The sequence below is a fragment of the Cygnus atratus genome, chromosome 1 (genome assembly GCF_013377495.2).
Source record: "Cygnus atratus isolate AKBS03 ecotype Queensland, Australia chromosome 1, CAtr_DNAZoo_HiC_assembly, whole genome shotgun sequence".
NCBI lineage: Eukaryota > Metazoa > Chordata > Aves > Anseriformes > Anatidae > Cygnus > Cygnus atratus.
Genome location: NC_066362.1, coordinates 78,952,851 through 78,978,136, shown reverse-complemented (window position 1 = coordinate 78,978,136; position 25,286 = coordinate 78,952,851). Strand labels below are relative to the sequence as shown.

The window sequence follows — 25,286 nt, the reverse complement described above, 5'->3', positions numbered from 1 at the left end:
ACCCTTGAAATCATATTTTCCTGAATATTTTACATTCAGAGTCAGGAAAAGGAATTATCAACGATATAAAAACAGATGTTAGAATATCACAAAAACAAAACAAAACAAAATAAAAAACTGTGAATGCTTAGCAAAATATATCGCTCCAAAATGCGATAAACCTTATTCAGTTTTAAGTGAATTTAGCTGGAATAGAGCTGGCAGACTTCTGTTAAAAAAAAAAAAAAAGGGGGGGAAAAAAAAAGGCATTTGCAATGTTTTAAGTATAAACCACACACACATTTGCTTTGATGTTGCTTGCAGACCCTTTTATTCATTGCCTGGGAAATTTCACTTTATTATTTTTTTTTCAAGTTCATGAGGACTATTCAAGGTATGCAAAGGTCTTCTGGATAATTGTGTAAATATGTCTTCATAGAAAACTCTGTGCCAGCAGTCTTTGTGTGGCCATCTTGAAATCTCTTCAGTGTTCCAGCTTCCTTTTCATGAAAGTGTCAATGATGCAAAAAGCAGACAGAAAAGGAAAAAAAGAAAAGAAAAAAAAAAAAAAAAGGCCATAACTTAGATGGCCTTGAGTACTAAATTTGTGAGTAAATTTGCAATTATTCAAAACTAGCAGTCTGTGAACAGCCCCAGCAATTTAATTGTGTGTGTTTAATTTGGTCAGTATTTATGCAAATAGATATGTCAACATTGTTGCCAAGGTTGCATGGATTAAAAAGAGAAAAATAACCTGCAGCACAGTTCAGGTCCCAGGATCAACCTAGTTGTATCATGATGGGGTTCTCCAGATGCCTGTTCAGTCACAGCAGAAACATTTACACTACATTGAGTGCACTTTACACTTTACTGAGCGCCCTCATGAAGACTGTTCCGTCAATGACCGCTGATGCCAAGACATCCTATTTTGGGCCAGAATACATGATGGTAACACTGGAATATCCTTTTTACATTCATGCTAATACCACAAGGTCTCCATGCAAAGCTCTTGTAGTGCTTACATACAACCCTATGGCCCCACATAGGTGTCCTGCTTGAGTTGGGTTACTATTCTCCTGTGCTTTGAGGCAAAATGTTATAGAGACCTGTGCAAGAAGCTAGACCTCTGGACATCCAGCTTTTTTCAGACTTCTTACTTGTCTGGTAGGCCAAACTGGAGACCACAGAGATGAACATGACCCAGTCTCATGTCACAAGCTAGCGAACAAAATGATTGAGAGTTGTGCATAAGGGAAATTCAAGAACATGGGACATAAAGCCATCTCCTAGGGCATTAAAGCAGGAGACTAGATGTGTGGTCAAATGACACAGGATTTATTTCTGATGAGAGAAAAAAATACGAGCCACCTACTGCTGGTGTCAAGGACAAGTCACCTTCCCTGTTGTTCTTAGTGTGGAATAACTGCTGGAGGTGACTTATTGAGACTAAAGGTATGTCCACATCTTGAGAGAAGGTACAGAGTTGAGGAAAATTCCAGGGTGAGAGGCAGCAGATATGCAAAGAATCTGTTCCATGATAGTCCCCTTGTAAACAGACCCTGCAACCTTAGATACTGGCAACACCATGGCATCTTGGTGTGTTTACTCTACGAGAAATAGCATGGTAGGTGGAGCAGAGTGAAGACACCACAGCCAGCTCTGTGATATCACCACAGGGTTGGAGAACTTGATGGTCCTATGGAGTTGATAAACTGCATAGCCGGCCCTGAGCTGAACTGATAACAAAATCAAGTCCTCTAAGTGAACTTCGCTCATTATAATCTCATTATAATACCAAAGTATTGTACATCAAAACCTTATCTGAACGAAGGTAATTGCTTATGGTTGTTTTGTCTTTTTTCTTACATTTGTATCATATGCCATAGAACTATATGTTACTCTAAGTAAAGAATGGAAAAAGTTCCTAAGAAGAAATTTTTCAATATATAGTCAAGCCTGGATGAGAAACTAAGGAAAAGGTGTAATTTACTACTCTTTAGTAATAAATGTGTGCAACAAGCCTACACACAACAGACTGAGCTGGTATTTTCAAATCCATACTCATTATAGAGATTATAGAAAAATGCAATTTGCTCTTCAATGATTCCTTTTTTTTTTTTTTTGCTGCCTCACACATTGCTTTTTTGATGGCTTTTCCTGCTCAAGGGGAAATCCTTCCAAATCTCTCAGATTAATCCTTATGATAGTCAGTTGCTACAGACTTTGGATCTGATCATTTCCTTCTTAAAATTCAAAACGGAGTTTTGCCATTGCTTTTTAACAGCAGCCAGATGATGAAACCCTTTACTATTATTTCTGTCTGAGAAAAAATGTTTTCAATTAATTACTACATGAACCTTGGACTCTTTGAGGGGCTAGACTGGAGAAGAGAAGAATGAATGAAATAAGAATCTGACATTGATGATGTCATTTTTTTCTCAAAAGAAAGGAAAAGACAGCAGTAGTATAAACTTCACACATCCACATGCATCATTCAGATGGTTTTGGAGATTTTTTTTTTTTTAATTTTGTTTCATTAGCAATATTTATTGCTCTTTTAAACATCAACTTCTTGCCAACTCCTATCACTGAAGGCTACATGTGTTGCAAACTTGCTACCAGCTGGATGAGGAAATTGCTATACATGCTACATAATTTGGGAATGCATATGGTCTGGTATATTGGTCTGGGTCAAAAGTCATTGCAGAGTTTTAGCAACAGGAAGTACTTATGACAAATTTGACACATTAACAGTGACAGTTTACATTTCAGGATTCATTGCAAAAAAAATTCTGATCACGTAGAAACACTGAAAATGTCTCTACTTAAGAATGTCTGCTAAGAAATATAAACATATATATCAGTTAATATTATCAAAACAAACCATCAGAAATTTCACTGGTGCAAATTAAAACTGAGTGCAGACATGCTATTGATTGACAAGGCATGTTCAAGAAAGAAGTTCAGTACAGTCTGCTGACTGAAATCAGATTCAGAGTTGAGGTCACTAACAAAAAGACCTGCAAGAGCTTTCCCCAAAGGAAAACAGTTTATTTGTCATGGTAAAATATTGGCATCTTCCTCCCACACTACTTGTACATGTAAAATGCCTCTGAAGTTCATGGAAGTTTACGTGACTTGTAGACTTTAGTTTTACTCTCCTATTTGTGTTTTAGATTTATATATGACTTTTATCTTAAAAACTAAATGCCTTAGTCTCAATTTCCTGTTTGGTCTATGTTATATCGAAGTCATGTACTTGATTTTTCTGGACTTGCTCTTAGCTAGATGTTTCCATTTCATGAATAATAATTGAAACACAACTTTGTACAAGAGTCAGTATCCATGAAATCATCATTCTTACCACTGGATACCCTGAATTTGCTCCAATGTTTTTTTTTTTCCACACTGCAGCTGCTCTCAGCCATTTGGTTTAGAACTATTGCAATATAATTCTTCAAGAAAACTAGCATTCCAGTTTATGAATAGGAGATTTTATCTTTGAAAAGCAGACACACTTTTTGCCTCAGATTTCCCATCTTCATCCTAGCTACATACTTCGTTATCATTTTAAAACTTTGGCTTGAGAAAATCCTTGAGTTTTTACTCAAAGCCATAAAACATCCTACAGTCACAAGCTGTTAGGCCAAACCCTCAATATATCACCTTTCCTAACCAAAAAAGTAAAATGACAAGTGGCCATACTTCATTGGGTATGTCTTTCTTGGACAGAGAGAGCTCTCAGCAAATTCATGGATTTGTGAATGGGGAGGAGGGCTGAAGCGTTAACAGGCTAGTGGAAAGTACCATTTCTTTATATTTACTTTTCTGATGACATCTAATGCAAATGATGAGAAACCTTTCTACAGACAGGCAGATTTATTTTGTTTTGGGTTGTAGATCACTCATGAAGTGGTAGGGATAAGCATGGTGGTATAGATGCTGGCTTTGGGACAGCTAGAAATGGCAATCCCAAGGAAGAAGGTCACCTGTAACTGATTTAATTTAGGATGATGTTAAACATTCAAATGCGACAGAGCCTGTAATTACATATAAAGAGCTGAACACTCTCTACTGCAACATTAGGTAGCCTTGTAAAATGCATGAATGGAAAGAAGGTAGCACTCCTGGGCACTACAGCACAGACTAGCTTTAAGACAGAAATAGCTGTAGCCTGAGTGAGTGAGTGAGTGAGTGAAAGAAACTTGGATTGTTCTTTTCCTGCTAACAATTCCCTCTTTCATGTTTGTTGTTTTTCATTCTTGCTGTTAATAGATTAATCATGATTAAAGGCACTGGCTTGGTGTTCCCATCAGCCATTACACTGCCTCTCACTTTAATAGTGTGGTGATAGTATCGTTGCTGAAATGGAGTACAGTGACTGCCTTATTTTTCAGAAAAAAGTCAGTGAACAAAATCAGAAACACATTTCCCAATATGAAAATACAGGAGATTTAAAAAAAAAAAAAAAAAAAAAAAAGTTAAATCACATTATCTCTACTACTTTACTATTAATTTAACTAGACCTAACTGAAGTATTAAAAAAAAAAAAAAAGGAAAAAAGAAAATAAAAGAAAATACCAGCAGGTTTGAAATGGCCAGTCCAAAATGGCAGTGAGATAGTTATAACAAAAGCTCCTCTACTTTTGACAAATTGTACTGTAAAGCTCATCCTGGAATTGCTCCAACCAGCATCCCTCAGACAAGTGGTGTCTCCCCAGGAACATCCCGCCTCATGAGGAAATGCAAAGAGAATATATGACTTGAAGCATGGGAGTGGAACAGAGTTCAGGTCTCCTTCAGAGAGGGCATATGTTAATCCTTTTGACAGAAAGAGTAGAAAAGGCGATGACTGCCTGGTGATTAGGGTGGGTATTGAATGACCTGGATTCCCGAGTGTTGGCTTGGTGAGAAGTTTTCTGTGTAGTCTTAAAGATGTCACCCATCTTCAAAGCTAGAGCATCCTGGCAGGACAAACCTAAATTTACTGAATACTTGGATAGAGGTATGTAACCTCGTCATGACTGTCTCTGCATGAAACACTATTATCATCTGCGAGGGAGAATCCAAAGGCTACAGTAAGCCCAGTCTAGAGTTTCTTATTCATTTTTTTCATTCCTCATTGAGCAGATAGCCACAGATAGCAGTGAGAGTTTGAATAAAATCTGTGTAAAGGATTGAGAATTAAGTTCTGAAATGGCAGTTAGATATCTCTCTTCCTCTCCTTAATAACATAACTCTTCTTTTATATCCCGGTATTTTTTTAAGCAATTCATAGAATAAAAGTCTTTCATATGCATTTGCTGTTTTGTTTCCCTTCACTCCTCCACTCAAATCAAATTTAGAAAAAAAGGTAAATGCCCTTCAGAGCAATCTCAGCTGACAGATTCAGTGCTGAGCTGCACAAAGTTCTTCCTGTCAGTGTGGGTGGTCTGAATCACTCCACAGTGAATCTGACAGTAGAGTGCAGTGGTATGGACCCGGGGCAACAAGCGGGCTGGGGTGGTGCAACTTGTGTTTCATGTGCTCCACATTTGTCTGGAATCCCATGGACGAGGCATAGCTCGCTGTGGCACACTACAAGGCTCAGTGAGCCATTCTCTTCACTTGATAAACTAATCTCTTGTAAACAAATACTTAGATTAGTAATTCATCCATTCATTTGCAGGGCATCTGCCTAATTATCCTTGAGTGACTGCAGAATGAGGCACTCAACATTGTTTATTATCTAGGCGTGAGGGACTAAAATAAAATACAGGCTTAATGTCAAGTGATTTATAACATCAGTAGCTCAGACCCTGATACTACAAGTTATTCCAACAAGGTGGACCTTTGCTTCTAAGTGGTGTGTGTCCTCATCACTGAATCAAGGGTAATCTCCTATATAGACAACTTACAGACATCTTTGAGTTTACTCGACTTTTCCAGAAGGAAAAGTCATCTTGGACTGAAGTAATATGTGGAAAAATTCAATTGTAAAGGAGGATTTTTCAGCAAAGTTCATATGCAGAGGCAAATAAGGTAATAGAGGTTGCAACACACAGCCAGATCCTAAGGTGAGTTGAAACAACTGAGAGGGAGATGATGGCATTTGAGGGCTTCTTTATGTTAACTTAATGCTACCACAAAGTATAAGGTTCAGATCCATAAACACATCCATAAAAGAGATCTCCAAATCTGCCACTATATAATTTCCCTTTGGAAAGGGAATTCCAAAATCTTACTCATTTCCATGTATTCTGGAGTCAATCCAGTGAAAGGTTCCAAGCTGTAGTCAAGATCCCATTGCTGAGGGTCCTTTGACTGGTTGGTGTTCATTTCCTTTGGTTCAGTTCTTCCATCCTTCAGCTTCCTGAAGAGCTTCTTTAATTTCCTGAGGAACAAAAAGTTAGACTGGACCAAGTCTTTTTCCTTTTTCCCCCCTACAGGATCTGGTCTAAATCTTTGCACTGTAAAACAACATGTATATCAAGTTACTTCAGTGCCACACAGGCTTGGTTTGCACCATCCACTTAAGTTATGATGTTTCTTATTGCCAGGTGATAGGCTGATGGATGCAGTTGTTGCTGTGTTCCTCTGTTGAGGGAAGTTACAACACCATAACACTGTTGTGATGGAGTCGAACCTAGTACTTTTAACACTTTTTTTCTCTAGATATATGTTGAAGAAGCATCTTTCCAAAGCTCAGGCACCTTGGGCCTAAATAATACTAGTGATTATTAATACGTCTCCCTCAAGAATGAATAAAAGAAACAAAGAAACAAACAAATAAAATACCAGAAGGTAATGTGATACCTTAATATGTCACATCTAGCACAGGTGTACTTTTCTCTCAATGTGAAACTTGGGAACTTCCATATAGTATACTTTTAAGTATATAAATATTAGTGACTTAAGTTGTCCCTGTGACCAACAGAAAACACCTGAAGCTCCTCAGGTTCCAGTGTTGTTTCAAACCTGAGTATTTTTTTAAATGGGCAAAAGAAAAAGGTTTTGCTTGCAGAACCTTAAAGTAGCACTCTTTACTGAAAATGATGAGACAACTAATAAAAATAGTAAAATACATTCCTACGAAAAGTCAAGTATAAGCAACGTTTGAATTCTACTAATGGCCTTTGCACCTGGAGGAACATGTTTCCCTTGCAGCTACCTAACAACCAAACAGTCTTCAAACTAACAGGAGAGATTTGTAAGAGATCAAGATCAGTAGAATTTGTTCTCACAGTTGTTTGTCTTTCCTTTCACACACAAACAGACATTCTACCTTTATTAGTTTGGATTCAGTAAGAAACTATTGGTATGGAAGTGTCACTTGGGATATATGTAGTAAGATTCACTTCAGTACTCAACTATACAGCCCATACTGGAATTCACTGAGGAAGAACAGGAGCTTACTGGAAACTCCTCTGCAAGTTTATTCCTAAACTACTAGAAACTACAAAATTATTTAACTACTAAAATCATACTTGAAAGATTTCACTGAATACTTGTGAAAAAATACACATTTCTAAAATTAACTTTCTTGAGTGAGAGTTTACTGACAATGTAAAAGGCAAAGTATGGAGATCTATGTAGATCCTGAAAAACTTCATCAGCAGTTAGATGCTTTATGTACTTGCACAACTGTATTATCTTCCTTCAGAGATTTCTCAAAAGAGTTTTAGAAGTTCTAAGCTTTCTTTCAAATGTGCCTTTACTGCGTATAAAGAATGAAACACTAAGCTAGCACAGAACCACTGTTACTATGAGACTGGGAAATTCCTAATTCTGGTCGGGAAATATTTTTGCTACCTGAGAAGTATACATCTTGCAAGATCAGCTGTGTTGGTGAGTTTTGGCTGCCCCTGAAGCAGAAAAGCAAAAGTTTCCTACCATGTAAACACAAGTCAGTTGTGTCTCCCAGATCCCATAGATTAGAAGAGTTTGCATCTGAAATTCTCATTTTGACAATGTTTTACAGGAACACCAGCCATTTTGGCCAGACTATAAATTACTCACATGGGTGAGTAATTATTTGTGCAAGTACTTCTTTGAACCTCAGTAGGTGTAGTAGTATTAGTCAATGTACCACTGAAACAGGGATACAAATTTAATGACACAGACAAATACATGGATTTCATAAATAGTATAATCCCAGTGTAAAATTAATCCATTTCTAAAAGAAGAGTAAAGAATTCCCACTGCCCCCAAGGATGGCATTTCAAATTCACAAGCATGGATAACTTCATGCTGTTTTATACATTGAGAAATTCCCATGGATAAATGTAATAGAATGAGATATTTCTTCAAGGAAGTGAAATACAGTTGAATTAGCACAGAACATCAAGATTTATACTTATTGTATGTCTTCATTTTGCAGATGAGGTTTATTTTTCAAGAGTGTGCACAACATTATTTTATAGTCCTTCACATGTGCTATATGAGTGGAAATCCAGAATAATTGCAGTAACATTTTGCCAATAGTGTAAACAGGGCTCCCCCACAAACATGTTTCCCACAACTTGTGATAAATCCTTTGAACTAGAGCTGTGTGGCCTGGAGATGGGAGCGTAGAGAGAAACAGTAGGGGAATTCATTTGCTCCTCCAGTTAAACAGAACCAGTTTCTCAGACCCTAACGTATGTAGCAGGGCAAGGCTACCTGGAAAACATTGCAACTAAGGTCTTTGCAGAGTAGGTTTATTGCTTTATTCCTGAATATACACCAAGCTACATAGGAACACTTTGTCACCACACAGCACAAAGCCTTATAACAGCTTGGAAATAAACATAGTGACAGCAGAATTTCTACACCAAGTGGTGTTTACAGGACCTAATCAATTTCATCACCAGTATGGAGGAAATTGGGTTTGTCAGACATTCCTAGGATAGATTTAAATTTGTCAGGCTCTGTCAGTCTCAGAACTACAAAGCTGCACAAATCAATAGATCAACTCCAAATTTTGTTCCAGGTGCAGATGAAGACATAATTCATAAGTGTGCTGCAAACATCATCAGTATTTCAGCAATACCCAGGTATGCTGGGGATAAACAAATAGCTTGAGTACCCAGAACATTCAGTTTACACAGTTTTAATAAAAGGGTGGAGAACATTTAAAATACCTTACAAAAATAACTAGTTAGATAGATCCTTACCTTCTACATCATGCAAACTCAGCCATTTCAAGACACTAAAATGTCTTTTCCATACCTCTACTTTTATGGCAATCAAGGGATGCAGTACTCAGAGGGTAGGAGACTGGGGGCAGGAGTTAAAACAATCAAAGAATTCCCAGGATGCCTTTCCAGTATATCCCAATTAATTTCTTAATGTGAGGGACTCTCAGAGGAGAGTGAACAATAAGTTCAAGACAGTGCTAATTTCTGTTCCAATAAAATGGTATGAGCTATAAATGTCCCTCACATTTCCGTGGATAGATGAGATTGAAGAGCATCTAACTGTCATTGTGCAGCAGCTGAGATAAAATTTGCGTGTGTTAAAATGTGAAGTCTGTAGATGTGTGATCTAATCCTCTAGTTATAGCACCACAGAGTCAAGTTATGTAGTTTCATACATACATATAACTCCCCTGCGAACACTGTAACTAAAACAATAGTTGTTGTTTTTATGTTTATTTGGGAATACACTAAATCCAGGACTCAGTTACTCCGAATAATTTTTTAATTTTCCAGTATAAATTATCAGTTTGAGCTAGGCATGAGGAGTGGCTCATTTCACCTTTTTGAGTTAAGCTTTGAAGAACATTCTGATTTTTATTTTGTCATTTTAAAAGGATTAACTAACTAAAAGAAAGCCAAACTAATTATTTTCAAATTTTCTACAGAAATGTATTTTAGTGTTGTATCCAAGCATGTGAAGTTTCAGATGAAACAGAAATGTGTCAGAAAGTTAAAGGAACATAGAACAGAGATTTGCGCAGGGTTATTCTCCAGCTACACAGCAGTATAGAAATGAAAATGAGTTTTGCAGAACTCTATAGTTGCACATATGATTGTCTTATTAAAACTGAGTAAGATCTTCAAATGCACTTGTCTGAAACTTGTTTGTAATTACTCAGATCAAAATCTTTAAACAAAGTTGACAGCCAATAATAATCAAGAGCTATTTTGGGTTTTGATTTCTGCATGCCAGGCAGCCTGACCAGTGAGAAAGAGGAAGGTTTGTCTTTTCATGGTGAGTCTCTAACACATTGCGCAGTGATGCCTGTAATGCTCAAGAGGTACAAGCAGAAAAGTTTCATGGCTCCACTAATAGCCATCTGAATCTGGACAGAGACTGCAGAACTGCCATTATTTCTGGTCCTTTTGCCAGTGAATATCTAAAAGCAAGAAAAATTCTTGAGACTGAATAGCATGAACAAAGAATGAAGGTAGGATCAAGGAGAAAGAAAATGAAGAATTTTTTTTTTTTTGTCAGAAGGCTATGTCTAGAGCAGTTAAAATGGTACTGCATTTTCTCACAAGAGAATGTCATAAAACTATTGTGTTAGATAAGAGGTGGGAACATGGCTTAATGACACTGTTTGTAATTTCTAATATAGCCAATAAGCATCCCATTATGAAAGGTAACCACCATCTGAAGAAAACATAAAATCAGGAAAGGAAAACATCCCGTCCATGAAGTGCCTGCAAGCTTTGGAGACCAAAAAAAAAAAAAAAAAGACAAAAATAGAGAAATCAAAAACAGAGGGATGATTCAACAGTTAACCTATTTGTATAGTAAGGAGAAGAATCAGGATTTGGGTGAGCAGGGAGAAAACATGAAGTTGACTTGGAAAAAATGAGAAATGATACAGAATGGTATGTAGAGAGGCTGGAGAGGTAGAGTAGATGTGGGCAAGCTGAATTGGGACAAACACAGGAAAATGATTTTCTTGGCACAAGTTTTTGTGTCTTTGGTGCCTGTGCAGTCCCCACAATGCATCTCCATCAGAACTTGCTGGAAAGATTGGAACTGAGGATCAACTTACCTATTTCTCAAGACTCTCAGTAAATGGCCTTGTGCACTGCAAAGATCACCTGTGACAGTCACCAAGAAATGGATTTGAAGTATTGCATGGCAATACCTTCTATAACAGAGATGCAAATGGGAACTCTACATGAACTTAAATGCAAGGAAAGTCAGAAAATCCCCAGAATCCAGCTGCCAAAGATGAATGATTATTTATATCATGTGGTTTTTAAGGTTATCCTTCCAGTTTATGCTTTTTCCCGTGCAGCATGCTAGAAGAGTGCAGGCAGAAAGCTAGATAGAAAAGTGACTAGGTCAAGTAGCTGGAACACCTATATCTAGAGAAGAGGATGGAAGTGCAGCGACTTAGATTCTTCTGCCCTTGTGTTTAATGTTGTTTACTGCTTTGAGAAAGGAGACCTGAGAGTTCAGGCTTTTCTTCAGTCATATTCCTACAGTCTGTTCATATAAGGAGAGAGCTTCTCATATTAGTGGGCAGAAGGTACAAGAAGAAGGCAGGGGAGGAAGGAAATTGTTCTAATTTCTCATCCTGGTCCATAAATTTATGATATAGTCATGCTTTGTTGGCCCACTCAGACCTCCTGGATTCTATGGGAGCTTCACCTGCGTTTGATATTTATTGACTTCTCAAAGAGATAAAAGAAAAAAAAAGGGGGTGTGGGGGAGAATATCTGATTAAATAAGAATAATTTATGAGAGGTGAAATGCAATATTAAAGATAGCAGCTATGAAAGGATGCCTTTAAATTGGTTTTATTATCTCTTGATATTTTCATCCAGCATAGTTAAGTGTATTTTGAAATAAACTATGGAAAGTGATGTTGAATAAAAAGGCCAAAATCGTGGGTTCACTGAAGTTGATGGGGGTTTTTCCATTGACTTCAATAGGGCCAGGATTTCACCCTAAAGGTTTATCACCAAGGTCAAAGAGACAGAGTGATAAAATAAACACATGGATTTTTTTTTTTCCAGTGAGTTCAGAAATACAGAATAGAAGTAAAGGAGTCTTAAAGGAGCTCTAGGTTCAGGCTCCCAAGCCCTGCAGCCTTTTAAGCTCAATTTCTGTGGAAACAGTAAAAGAATTATGGTATGTGACACATCTGAGTGAACCATAGCAAAATTACATCTGTTAAACTTGTGAATTCCAGCCCCACGCAACACACATTTCAATTCAAGAAGGCTTAACTTTCCATAATTCAAACATTGTTGCATTTACCTAGCTGTTTTGATATTCTTGGATGCAGAAATGGAAAAAGAAATAACAGAAAGGTTTAGAACACTAGAAAGTCACATCTGTCATAGCTGTGGGGCAATTTCTCCAGAAACATCACAAGAAAGGGTAAGGATGTGGTCCAGTGACCCTGCACAATGCAGGACTGCCATCTGAAGTTTAACTACATATCTCTTCAGTCAGCACTGATAAACCAGAATGAAGCCATCAAATGATGTTTCCCAACTGTTGCAGCCTTTATGCCAGAGACATAATGGATGAGTGTTGCTTACAAACTCAGCCTATCATGTGCTTCCTTATTTTTATTTTTTGAGTGAAAGAGACAGCAAATGGGACTAAGTCTTTGTGATCTTCTGTAAACCAGTTAAAATGCCCTGAGCTTTATGATAAATAAAATCAGAAGATTTTCTGAAAATAAATGCAGAAATCTACAGATTTCAACAAGGAAGAAAAGCGTTTTGATCTGTGTCATCATATAATTTAGCAGAGAGATACTAGATGTCTAGAGATGTTCCAGATTTTGAAGAATAAATTGTCATTTACGATAGCTCCATCTGCCTCTCCATATGAGTAAGGCTGGCTGCAGCACTTGCACTCTGACCACAGTGAAAATCCATGGATACAATGAAAGAATTCATCTTACTCACTCTGACTCTCATTGCCTTCCAAACAGGCACAAACAAGGGGAGAAAAACACAGCTGCTAAAACTGGAGAAGAAAAGAGTAATCTATCTTTCTTCCACAAGACAGTTTGTCACAGTGCATTGCCTGTGTGAAGGTAGATGTGGAAAATTGAAGAAGGACCCAATGAAGACAATGATATCTTGTGATATCTTGGGAAACAAACAAACAAACAATTCTCCCTCCTCTCCCTTCCCCTCCCCCCCCCCAAACAAAACAAAAACAATCAAACAAACAAAAACATTAATAGAAAAGAGGTAGCAGAACAGATAGAATAGGATAAAGTAGGAAGCCAGGGGCAGTGAGTGTATGTTTATCTAAACATCTGCCACATCTGCTAACAGCAGCATTTATAAATGCAATAGGTTGCACATGAGACGGTCATGCTAGAACCACTTGTGCAACACATACGCATGTTTGGAGTCCCTGTTGGTCTGCATATTTGTGTCCAGCAGCCCTATGGCCAGCTCTCTGAAATTCTGGCTTATCAAAACTCAGTGTGTCTGTCAATGTGTGTATGCAAAGTCGACGAGGTAGAACAAAGTACCATTAAGGACCTAGTCTAAACCAGTAGAGTGGTCCATGAAGAAATACAAGGCTAGTTCTGATTTAATTAGCTTAATTGCTCAGTAAAGCACAGTGCTCCTCCTGGTATAAACAGGTCTGGTGAGAAGATATACAGATATACTCTTGGTTTTCTTGACAACATAGACAAGCATAGAAAAAACAGATGTGTTTATTTCATGATGATAAGATACCATTGTGACTGAAATGAAGTATTTCTCTGGGAAGAAGAGGATGAAAGTTTGTTTGTTTTTAAACCATTATTCAGTTTTGAAAAATGAGTTCACTATAGGTTGCTGGCAGCAGGGTGGGGGAGCAAAAACGAGGGGGAAAAAAGGGATGATATTGTCATATTCTTGCACTAAGAGTTATAGGCAGGGAATTGAGAAACAAATTGACAGTAGTTTTCTGTTTTGACTGGATCAGCCTCTGCTTTCATGAATCAAAGATAATGAATACACTATTTCTAACATCATAAAATTCCCATTAGAAAAGTCCAGTAGCCGTAAGTTTTTGGGATACAGGAAAAAAAAAATCACACCAGGTTTACGTTGAGAAAGCTTTAAGACTTCAACATGTCAGATATTTTGGGAAAAATTTACCACTCTTCTCAAAATAAGCTGCAAACTCCACGAGATGTAGACAGAAAACAGGCCTCCCTAGTGAACTTTGACACAAGAATAATGAAACCATCTATAATCCATGTTTGATTTGTTTGGAAAGTTTTTCTGCTCTGTTTTTAAACTACTATTAAAAAAAAAAAAAACTTGCCAGGAAAGGGGAGGAAAAGGGCTCATTTTTAAAATAGTTATAGTCTTTTAAGCACCACTCATCTTGGTTTCTAGTTAGTATCATCAAGGCCTTCTGCAGGGATGTGATCCAAAAACTACTTACACCAGTGAAAAGACTAACTTTTGTGGATTTGAAGTTTGCATCTAAGCCAGACTCTTCACCTAATACAACATTTCACAGACCACTGCCACCAACAAGGATGATTCGGTTAACAGAAATAAATGCAAACCTCCCAAAAACCAGGAGCTGGACATTCTCAGTGGATTTTTCTGAGATCCCCTTGCCACTGGAGACAGACAAAGAGAGTTTTCTTGATGTATTGAGAGCAGAAGACACTGTGCAGTAAGCATCCTGTGTCAGACAGATGGTGAATAGCTTTACAGAGCCTCTCCCATACTCTAGGTCCTGCATCACACAGTGACATAGTGACATGCAGGCACATTAGAAATGTATGAACTTCATCTGTAAACCCGTAAAATAGTCATAGATCAAGTAAAACATCTTAACATCTTTTTTGAGCTATTACTTTTCTCCACACACTTCCTTGTCCACTTTACACTAATTTGTATTCAGTGCTGCCACCCTGAAAGCTTCTCTAAAACTTCCCAAGAGATCTATCATACCTTGCCTGTTTTCCCAGGTTTCTAAAATTAATTTAGATCAATTATTTAATATGTTCAATCATTTTCTTTAAGCCATTTACTGCAGATAGAGCCAATTATTCAACATAAAATACAGGCAGATCATTTCATCACAACCAAAAATGTGCTTTATCATCACATTCAATTAGAACATACTGAAGTCAGTGACAAAAGTCCCATTCAGCTGAATAAGGATCAAGCCATTAATTTACAGTGCCCTAGGAATAAAGTGTGGCAATGGATAAGGCTGGGATACATACGGGATTCCAATTTCAAACAGATTGTTTTGAATCAGTTGTTTTCCAAGCATAATGATGCTCAGCTGAATACAGAGTTCCATCAAACAGCCTCCTGGTGCACACTGTAATTAAAACAAAACAAAACAAAACAAAAAAAATGTAGAGTGTGAATGGAGTAAGATATTAATTTAAAAGTACTGACTTGGAAGAGCCACCATTGTCCATACGAGCCTGCCAATACTGCCACCAATTTTCTCTGGAGCACTGAACTTGTTGATCATTGCAATTCCATCCTTAACAAGGTATTTCATCTCTATTCATAAAACCACATTAAGGAAAATATGTGGTGCTCTGAAATAACTTATTGTGCCCTGGGGCTACTATATTTCCTTTTAAGATATTTACTATATAATCAATGTAATCAACATAATGCAATATCACCAATAGTCTTCCAACCTGATGTCTCCCAAGGGAGGAGAAAGTCTTCAATCTTGCAAAGACTTATGCATAAGCTTTGTTGTAAAACCGTAAGTAAGTCTGTTGCTTTTCAAGGGAATACCCACAGCAGTTAAAAGGATTTAAAAATAAATAAATAAATAATGTTTACAGGTTTAGCACAAAATGGCCATAGCTTTTTAGGCTATTAAAATCACTGAGCTTCTAGTAATCTGTAGAATTAATAACAGAAGGTCAAATTCCAGTCGAATTCCAGTTTCATAGGTTTCCCAAGGGCCTTGGTCAAATCATTTAATGTTTGCACCTTAGTGCTCATTTGTAAAGCAGAGAAATTGGGATGCTTCACCTAAGACTGTGAGGTGCTTAGATCTGCAGAAAGAGAGAACATACAGCTGCTGCAGAGGGAAAATTTGGATTTTGTCCATTGATGTTAAAGATTTAACATATTGGTAAACTTGTTCTTAACATGTTTCCTATTTTTCCATTTTTATCTATATTCCACTGAAACACTGTACATGTATCTCTGTGTTAATGATTTTTCGGTTTTAATTTCATGTGTACTTACCTCTTCCATTCGATAACCATCAAACACATATACATAATGACCAGGACGGCCGACAAATCTGAAAGTGATAACAATACATGAAATAAAATAAAAATTGGAAAAAAAAATAACTTTAGCAATATAACTGTTTTTTTCATATTAGCTAAAATATTTCAGAACTGGATGCTTCAACATGAAGTTTAATAGACTCAAAATCTATTCAACTTCAGTTATTTAAAATGATTTCAAAATATTAGGCCTATACATGTTTTTCTATCACTTCTTGACTACATAATTTTTATAAAAAAAAAAAAGTCTGTTAAAAAAAAAATAAAAAAAATCTCTCTCACTTGATTAGAGATCACAGACAAAACTGGGAGCACATATCGTAAATCACACTCTCTTGCATTTGAGTAATAACCTGAACGGAGGGCATTACTTACACGCCTATACACAATCAAGGCTCTTATGACTAAACTGAGAGAAATAGTGAAATTAACTTTATTATAACCATATAAAACAAAACTAAAAAATGGTTAAAAAGATAAGTCGGAGATATTTTTCATTAATGTCTTCCTATATTTACAGCTGCTGGTAAAATGTATCATTAATTCTTAAATCAGTAATGCTGAATAGGGTTAGTGAAGTATATAGATTAACAAACTTTACAGCCCCCAAAAGGAACAGAAAAATGATATGAAACAGAATCCAGAGGATGTTTTAAAAGTTTTTGCCAAAGTTTTAGCAAACAATCATTTTAAGTTTCCCATTCAAAAGCATGTGCAATACTGTGGATAACTGGGTCCCAAAAGACAATGATCCTGAACCCATAGGAAGTCACACTTATTTAGCAGGACAGCTGAATTAGCTTTTTGGTCAATCATATCATTTGCCAAAATATTCAACTTCCAGTTGACTGTAACTATTTCTTAATTTAACTTGGGCAAATAGTGAAAAAAGTGCAGAAAGTGATAGGGAAAATCATTCCATATTTTTAAAACAAATTGGAAAAATATTTTTTTGCTAAATGGTGCTTCAAGAAAAATGTACTAAAATTTGAAAAACACCAGCAGAGCTTTTTGTTCATAAATGCAACTTCTTTCTTTCACTGAAAGGAATTATTTTTTGGGTGTTGGTTATTCTTATTAAAAAACTAAAACAATTACATTTCAGAACAATGCTCTTCTTAGAAGAGAGACAGGACAGCACTCAACATCATTCCTTCCCATTCAAGAATAAAGTTAAGACAATTCTGTTTACAACATTGGTCATAGCTGGTGAAGGTGGTCAGTGCCAGACTTAGTTAGGTAGCTCTTCGACTGTATTTTTGAACACAGATCCACTAATATAGACTTATCTATATACATTAATATTGATCCATAAAGGACATTTGTCCTACCTTCCTTTAAAAAAGGCAACATAAAAAATTGGTGCATATGAATTCACAAACTTCAATAGGAATGCCTTCAAAATCAATCTCTCCTCAAAGGCTTTCTCTGTTTTTGGTACCTCTGGGGTAAAAGAAGCAAACCAGAGAAATCAATTAGTAAATATGTAAACATCCATGATATTCCCAAATACAACACTAAACCGCAAACTTCAAATTCATATTGTTTTGTCTTTCATATTTTTCATTTCTATCAATGCACATTAACTTCTTCACTGTCTGGCTCCTTCTGATTTCCAGAGAGTCATTCCAAATTTCCAAATGGAAATTAAAGACTCTTTGTTGGAAACATTAATAATGTCAACTTAATGAACTTGATTCTCTGATATGCTTCTGACAGTTTATCCCAAGTTGCTAAAGGCTGTCTATTCAATATGTTCGTGGCAAAAATCAACAGCCCCCCCCATACCTGGCCTGGATCTGAAAATACCTCACATTTTTTCTTGTCTCTTTCCCTGCTGAGATACCTGGCGAGACCACATCACTTTCCTCTGCTTCAGACTGTGTCTGCAAAATCTTAGAACAGACCTGCGAGTACTCTGACATCTATTATTCAATGTATAACACTATTAAATATATTTTATTAATATTATACATATATAGATAAAATAGCAATAAAACAGAGAGAGAGAGAGAGAGAAAGAGAGAGAAAGAGAGAGAAAAAGAAAAAGAAAAAGAAAAAGAAAGAAAGAAAGAAAGAAAGAAAGAAAGAAAGAAAGAAAGAGAAAGGAAGGAAGGAAGGAAGGAAGGAAGGAAGGAAGGAAGGAAGGAAGGAAGGAAGGAAGGAAGAAAAAGAAAGAAAGAAACAATCTTGACGTTTATTTAAACCCTAAAGAAACAGCAACATTCTGATGAGTTCCCACAACCCAGCATCATTTGTGATCCTTTCAACCATAAATTCATAAAAGGCCAACACACAGTTTGGTGAGCCCTAAGCTATCATTCATCTACATGTATAGAAATGCTTAATTAAACCATCAAAAGATTTGAAAAATTTGTAGATGACACCATATGCTGGATAGATGCTCAGGACAACATCTCAGGGCAACAGGAACATCCAGTAACAGCAATGCAGTTTTTAAATTGAGGGAGAAAAACCCTGGCCGTCGCCTTTTACAGAACTCTCACAAAGATGAGATCAGCCACTGGATGAAAATTTGCACACCATATATGGTTCCACAGACTCTCTCAACACTGCACTCCCTCCCCACTCTCAGATATACTATATCATACCAACAGAGGCATGTACAGAATGTGTCCTCCAGCTAATGGAGTCTGCTATACAATAAATGTGTCAAGCCAGAATAGATGCACTAGCAAAAGAGAAAACTCTCAAAAAACCCCACCCCAATACAAATAATCTACGGTTGTTTGTGAGCATGCTACTCCAAATCTGGGAAGCTGAAACTTTCTAGGTGGAGAATGAGCTGAGATATCTGTGGTATAGATCTTAGTTTGCCAAAGAAATTGCTGCCTTTATAAGGCACTAACACAAGTAGCTTTAATTTTGTCTCCTTTTGACTGATCCTTCCTTGATGTTAATGAAGTTACAAGTGAGAAAATGAGTCCTAAATCAAGTCTGTCACCACATGCTTACTGAAGATGACATATTCAACCTGAGAATACCAGGATATTATCCACACCTCTGCTGGTCTGATCTGTAAAAAAGGCACAATACTGTTCCGCTTTGCTGGACCAACAAGAGGTGTGGTGGGTCCTAACGCATCCTGCACTAGCTCTCTGCATTACTTACAGCAAAACTACTGTGTTCTTACTTTTTTTTTTTCTCCAAGTACCGCTTCAGCAGGTATAGAGGCAGATGCATTAGTCTGAACCTATAAAGAATGCAACTGATATCATAGGCACCATTCTTGTGCTTATAGATGTACTTAATTTTCCACCCAACCAAAGTATTGAGAATATTCAGTGTTGAAATAGAACCCTATGCTGTCAAAACCTTTCCCTCCAGCCCAACAAACATGTTCCTCAGCTTCTCTATTAACTGCAGTGGGAAAAGAGAATTAAGCATGTTTTGCACTGCTCAGCAAAATGAAAGTTCACAAGGTTAGCATTTATCACCACGAATGATTTGTAATTTTAAAAAAAACAGTTTGTTTGCAGTTGGCATCTGAGCCAAGCACTGGAGAAAGCTGTGTGAATGAATCTTCTATCTTACGTAATTTGTAGCTCTGGAGATTACTCAGACTGGATCCTTCTTAAACAAAACACCTCATGGTTAATTAGGAATGCTGCCTAAATAATGCTAGTAAGACTGGAATGAAATGCAAAGTGACAGGGGGAGAATAATCTGCAAGTGAGAAAGAAATTCTTGTTTCTTTCACAATTCAGAGTTGTGCACCTTCTCATGGTGATAGTTTCCTTTTGTGTTTGTCGCACAGAGGTAATGGCAGTGACTTGCACTTCCCAGATTTTGCTTAGAACCAGCCAAGGAGGAGAAGCCTCAACCTCATCTCTTTCCACACAGCAGTGTCATGCCCTAACCACTGTGCCATTTCTCATCTGGGAAGGTGAAGTGCAGAGGACAGGATTGCTCAGGTCAAATGCCATTAGCAGCTTTTCACTTGTATGAAACTGAAAATCTGGGCACAATTTTAACCTGAATGATAGGAAACACTAGCTTCCTTAACACACTAGCACAGAGTGTGTTTATGTAATGCTGCTAGATTCTGCCCAAAGCCTGATGCAAACAGAAACTAACAAATTAACCCCGTATGGCGACATTTTTTGAAAATGCTTTGCTTTGGTTTTGTTTCTTTCAAATACTTTTGGAATGTAATCTAAACTATCAAGCTCTCTTTACTGGTAAAACCACAGGACCTATTTCAAAAATTCAGGACTGGACCTGTATGATAACTACAAAACCTTACTTTATGGTGTTCTTCAAAAAAATAGGACTAAAATAGGTGGTTTCACTTTTGACTTTGAAACTGTCTTGAGAAAGTGAGGATAAGAAACAGAAGTCTTGAGTTCCTAAGGTTTTAACCTGAAGTCTGCTAGATCCAAAAAACTTTACATCACTGTAGTTTTACAGGGATATAATCTAAAATTTTGAATGAGTGCGTCAGGTTCTAATTGTAAAAAAGTTTCTAATTTGGATGGCTAAGTTTAGACACCCCAAAACTGACAGGCAGGGCACTTACTACAATTATAAGCTTCTGTGGTTGCTGATTGACTTTCAGTGTTTTGAATAACTGACTTCATGTTCCTAGCCTTTGAAGCATCTAGAATTATAGGTGATGTATAAAAATATGGGAAGCAATATTTAACAATGGCTACAAGAATCTCATATTAGGGCCCTATCAGTAAATATCTTTAACTTAATTCATGTAAAAAACAAACAAACAAAAAAAAAAACACAGTCTAAACCTCTCTAGTAGTCAAAAGACTGACTTACCTTTAAAAGACTCTAGTATACATTGCCAGGCTTATTACAATAAAACAACATCAAAAAATCAACCCCCTAACTGTAACAGATATCACAAAAAAAGCCCAGCCCAGACATGCCCCTATAACAGCAGAAAAACCCTTTGAGTGGTAGGGACTTTGTAAAAATCACAACAGATAAATAGCATGGGAAGAATTTGCTTCAAAGAGCTAGCAACATCTTTGTAACAATCCACTGACTTTCAGCTCCTAGAGGTAAAACTATATATCAAAATACATACAAGGTCAAAAATTCTCAACTAACTCTAGATAAGTGGATCTTGGCACAGAGCCAGTGCAATGCCGAAATACCAGCTGAGATCCTGGAATTAGCACAGCTGCATTAACATGGCATTATGGCCAGGCTAATTAGTCCTATTAGTGGCACATTGCATGTTGTGGCTTAGACCCCCAGTTTACAAAGGCATGTCTGAGCGTCTTACCCCATAGGCCTGAATATTTTCACTGTCACTCTTCAGTGGGAAATATTCCTATTAGAACTTCCTTGAATACTCTCATGTCAATACATGTAATGTACTAATGAGGAATGTGGTGAGATAGCTTTACCAATTTCTGTCAGCCATTTGGCAACAGCTCCATAAATTTCATCAAGTATAAGTATCACAATGAGGTTAATGATGACAGCAGTTGCGGTCACTGTCACTCGAACATTTGACCTCTTTGTCTCATTTGTGCTGAATGACAAAGCTGCTGCTGTAGTAATTCGGTATACGATCACACCAAACACTGCTGAAAATGTCAGCATAATCTGCAAAGAAATGTACAGATTGATTAGTTTAAGTATGATACTAGTGTTATACTAGCGTTTAACAGAAACATTAATTTATATGTTGGGTTTGTTCCATGACTTGGCGCTGTGTGGTTATTTCTTCAAGCAACACAATAATAAGGGGATAATCACATTAAAATTTGAGAATTCAAAACTGTCTAACAGGGACATAATAAAGAAAACGGGTGCAGAGTTATGAGTTGGCATAAGAAGTCCTGAAAAAGTGCATTTCCTCTGCAGATAAAGCTTCACACATTATCCATGCAGTAGTGGTGAAACTCAGGTGTCTCGGGTTCAAATGCAGATTAAAAGTCAAGATCTTTTAGCTGGCAATAGGTTCTGATGGCTTGGACTGAAGGGTCTACATGTATGTGCAGCCAAGGAAATAGTCACTGCAGGAGTGCCACTTTATTCTCTGGTATCAGTTCTGTTTGTGTAACTAGTGCCACAAATTAAAACATATAAATGTTTCCCTTATTATTATTGTTTTAAGATAAAGATGGGTTATGAGAGCTTCATTTTACATTTCTGTCCCAGAAATCAGGTGATGTCCTGACGTCCTTCAGGGACTAGCTTTGGCCCATGAAATGAGAAAAGTCAGCCCTGTTACTAAAGGCTGGGTTCCCACAAGATGAATTTGAATTTCACAGGGCTGTGTGTTCTGGTTCAAAATAAATAATTAAATAAATGAAATGAAATGGTAATAAAAAGTAGCCAATTTTCATAGCCATAGCAGGAAAGAGGGAGCAGGAAAGGGGGATATTTTTCCCTTCCATTTTTGCCTTTGGCAAGAATTCCAATGTGCATTCATTATTTTAAGTAAAACATCTTGAGGTCCTCAGATGAAAGAGACTACCTAAATGTGAAAGATTAGACCAATGTAATTATTTCAGTGGGCCTAGGGGCCAAGATTCACAGCATGGGTTTAACAAAATTTAACAGCTCATTTTAATGACCCAGAAATGCTTTATTGAACCTTTGCATACAGGGGGAGGTTGTCTTATGAATGGTACTATAGCAGAAGAACAAGAACAAGAGTCAGAGTTATATTACAGGTTGAAGAAGAAACTTAGGCACATTTTGTTTTGATAGGGAAATAGTACACATTAAAAATATATATATATTTGGAGAAACTTCTGGAGATATCTGGTAGAATTCACAAATATTTTTTTGTGAGAAAACTGTAATAAGACATTAAATCTAATAAAATAACTTATTTTGTCTTTTTTAAAGAAACGTTTCATTAATTTTAAATGAAATGTAGATCACTGGTGAGTTTTTGCTTTGTGCTAATATTTTTCATTTAATTCTGGTGTTAAGAAAAAAAAAGAAAAAAAAAGAACCTGAACATGAAACACTTTGAATGAAAGCATTTCAAATGGCATAAAGTATTATTTCCTTTCCTCTTGTAGTTTTCTTTGTGTTGAGAAAGCTGTTTCTATTTTTTCTGCCTATTTTTCTCGTTATCTCTACCAAACATACAAATGAAATATACTATCTGCTCAGCTCTCACTGTGACAGAAGTGGTGCAGGGACCCAAAGATCAGAACTATTACCTAACTTTCCCACTATTTGTTCAGTTGAAGGTAATGTCCCCAGTAATGAGAGAAAACAAAACAGCATCACCTGGCACTAATCTAATTCACCTTTCACCTCAGGAGTCACCTCTGGAGTCACTTTTTTTTTCTTTTTTTTTTAATTTTAGTTTGGGTCACAGATTCCTTCTTCTTAATCACTTTCCAAATATTGTTTTTTTCTTTCTCTTTCTCCTGTGGATTTTTTTTGACATTTTCACTCTTTTGGTGGAAAAGCAAAACCAGCAAAGTAAGATCGAATGTATCATTCTGGTATTGCAAAAGCACTAGGACATCAGAAACTCCTCAGTTGCCTAGATGTTTTTTAACATACACTTAGGTACAGATGGAAAAATACTCCTTTAGAGCCTTCATTGTCTGTGCATCCTGCAACAAAAGAGAATTGAGGGAAACTTGTAGGACCTCACAGTAACTGAGAGCATTGCTCTCACTTCCCCAGACAGGCACTGAGGGAGGGGTTCCTATATCTTCACAGAATTCATCCCATTCCTGAAAATATATCTCTTGCCCAAATTCCCTATGAGAAAGATACCTGTTCAGGTACCTATTTGGGGTTTTGTCGTAGCTGTCAGTTTTCCCTCTGGCCAGTTCTATCCCTTACTATGGCAGACAGCTTCTTCACCAAATATTTAAACTTATTCTGTCAAAGACTGAATTGCTTAGAAACAGATGTGAACATTGGCTGCGGAAAAGGTCACCTACTGAGCCTGGTATGAATGAGGACAAACAGGAGAGCATACTAGATCTGAGAAGGAAGCTATAAAACCCTGTGGGCTAGACTGATACCTTCATCCAAGCAGGATAACAATTTAATGTCTGAACAATTCTTTGGCTCCCCAGTGGGACTATTCCAGAGTCAAGTATTATGCCATGTGGGAAGGAATAGGACAGTAGGGTTCAAAAGAAGGAACAGGATGAACTCTTCTGCCATGACACTAATTCGTTTTCTTCCTTATTCTGATTGAGCTAAACACAAGGAACACAAAGAAAGGCTCCATGCCATCCTACTCTTTTGCAGCAGCTACCAAAGTTTTTATCACATACTCAGAAATCTTTACTGCAACATATACCTTCTAAGTGTAGAGTTTATAAACTGTGACATATTTTATTACTAATGACTTACAAGCCGAAGTTGTTTATGGCCATCTTGTCCTAGAGCCCCTGCTACCACCTGTCTTACTGGGCAAATTCACAAAAAAGATTTGTGAACTTCTATTCTAAAATCTCTTCAAAAGAGATTGCTTAAATCAATGCAGTCAGTTGAGACTTGTTGTACTTTTGAGTACAGCAAAAGAGCTCTGACCAGATTTTAAAATATCCGTAAGCATGTACAATAATAATATAAACAGGAGTGGAGACCGATGGGGCAAGAGAACCAAACCCATCATTTTTTCTCAACCTGCCCTTTTAAAGAAACAAACAGCATACCTAGCTGAGAAAAGCAAGGAAGGAAAAACAAATACAGTTCTGCTTGAAAGGATATTCTGCTTGAAAAGGGAGTTAAAAATGCACAAAATATAAAATAAAGAGAAAAGCCTTAAGGTACAAAAACACTAGCATCTTCAAGAATTATCAGGGAAACAATCCTACGTAAAGTTGGGAGAGAGGGGCAGAACATGACAACATTGTTCTCTTGCAGTGTGGGCATCTTTATGGAAAATATCTGTGGATTTGTCTGCGATATCCCATTGGCCTGGAAAAGATGGTGTTAAACATTCAGCAATCACTTCTGCAGCACTGAAAATTGCAACATATTTGTGTGTGTGCATGTGCATATCTGTTCCTGAGCCTCCGGTGCCTATGTGGAATATATGTGCACACTCATATCTAAACTCAAGATTTCATCATTTATATCTGTGTAGTGCTCACAGCCAAAAATATTAGTCTGTGTGAATAATAACACAGACATTGAT

The 25,286-nt window shown here is 37.0% G+C and overlaps 1 protein-coding gene across 1 annotated transcript in view; it reads right to left on the bottom strand.

Moving 5' to 3' along the window:
• The window catches only part of ANO2 (anoctamin 2), a 194,779-nt gene that overhangs the window by 12,209 nt on the left and 157,284 nt on the right, over positions 1–25,286 (bottom strand). The window contains exons 19-23 of the mRNA XM_050710475.1: positions 21,556–21,757; positions 17,497–17,608; positions 16,119–16,176; positions 15,119–15,219; positions 6,204–6,352 (exon numbers count right to left, since the gene is read on the bottom strand). Of these exons, the coding sequence (XP_050566432.1) occupies positions 6,204–6,352; positions 15,119–15,219; positions 16,119–16,176; positions 17,497–17,608; positions 21,556–21,757 (622 nt within the window). The remainder of the gene's footprint in view (positions 1–6,203; positions 6,353–15,118; positions 15,220–16,118; positions 16,177–17,496; positions 17,609–21,555; positions 21,758–25,286) is intronic.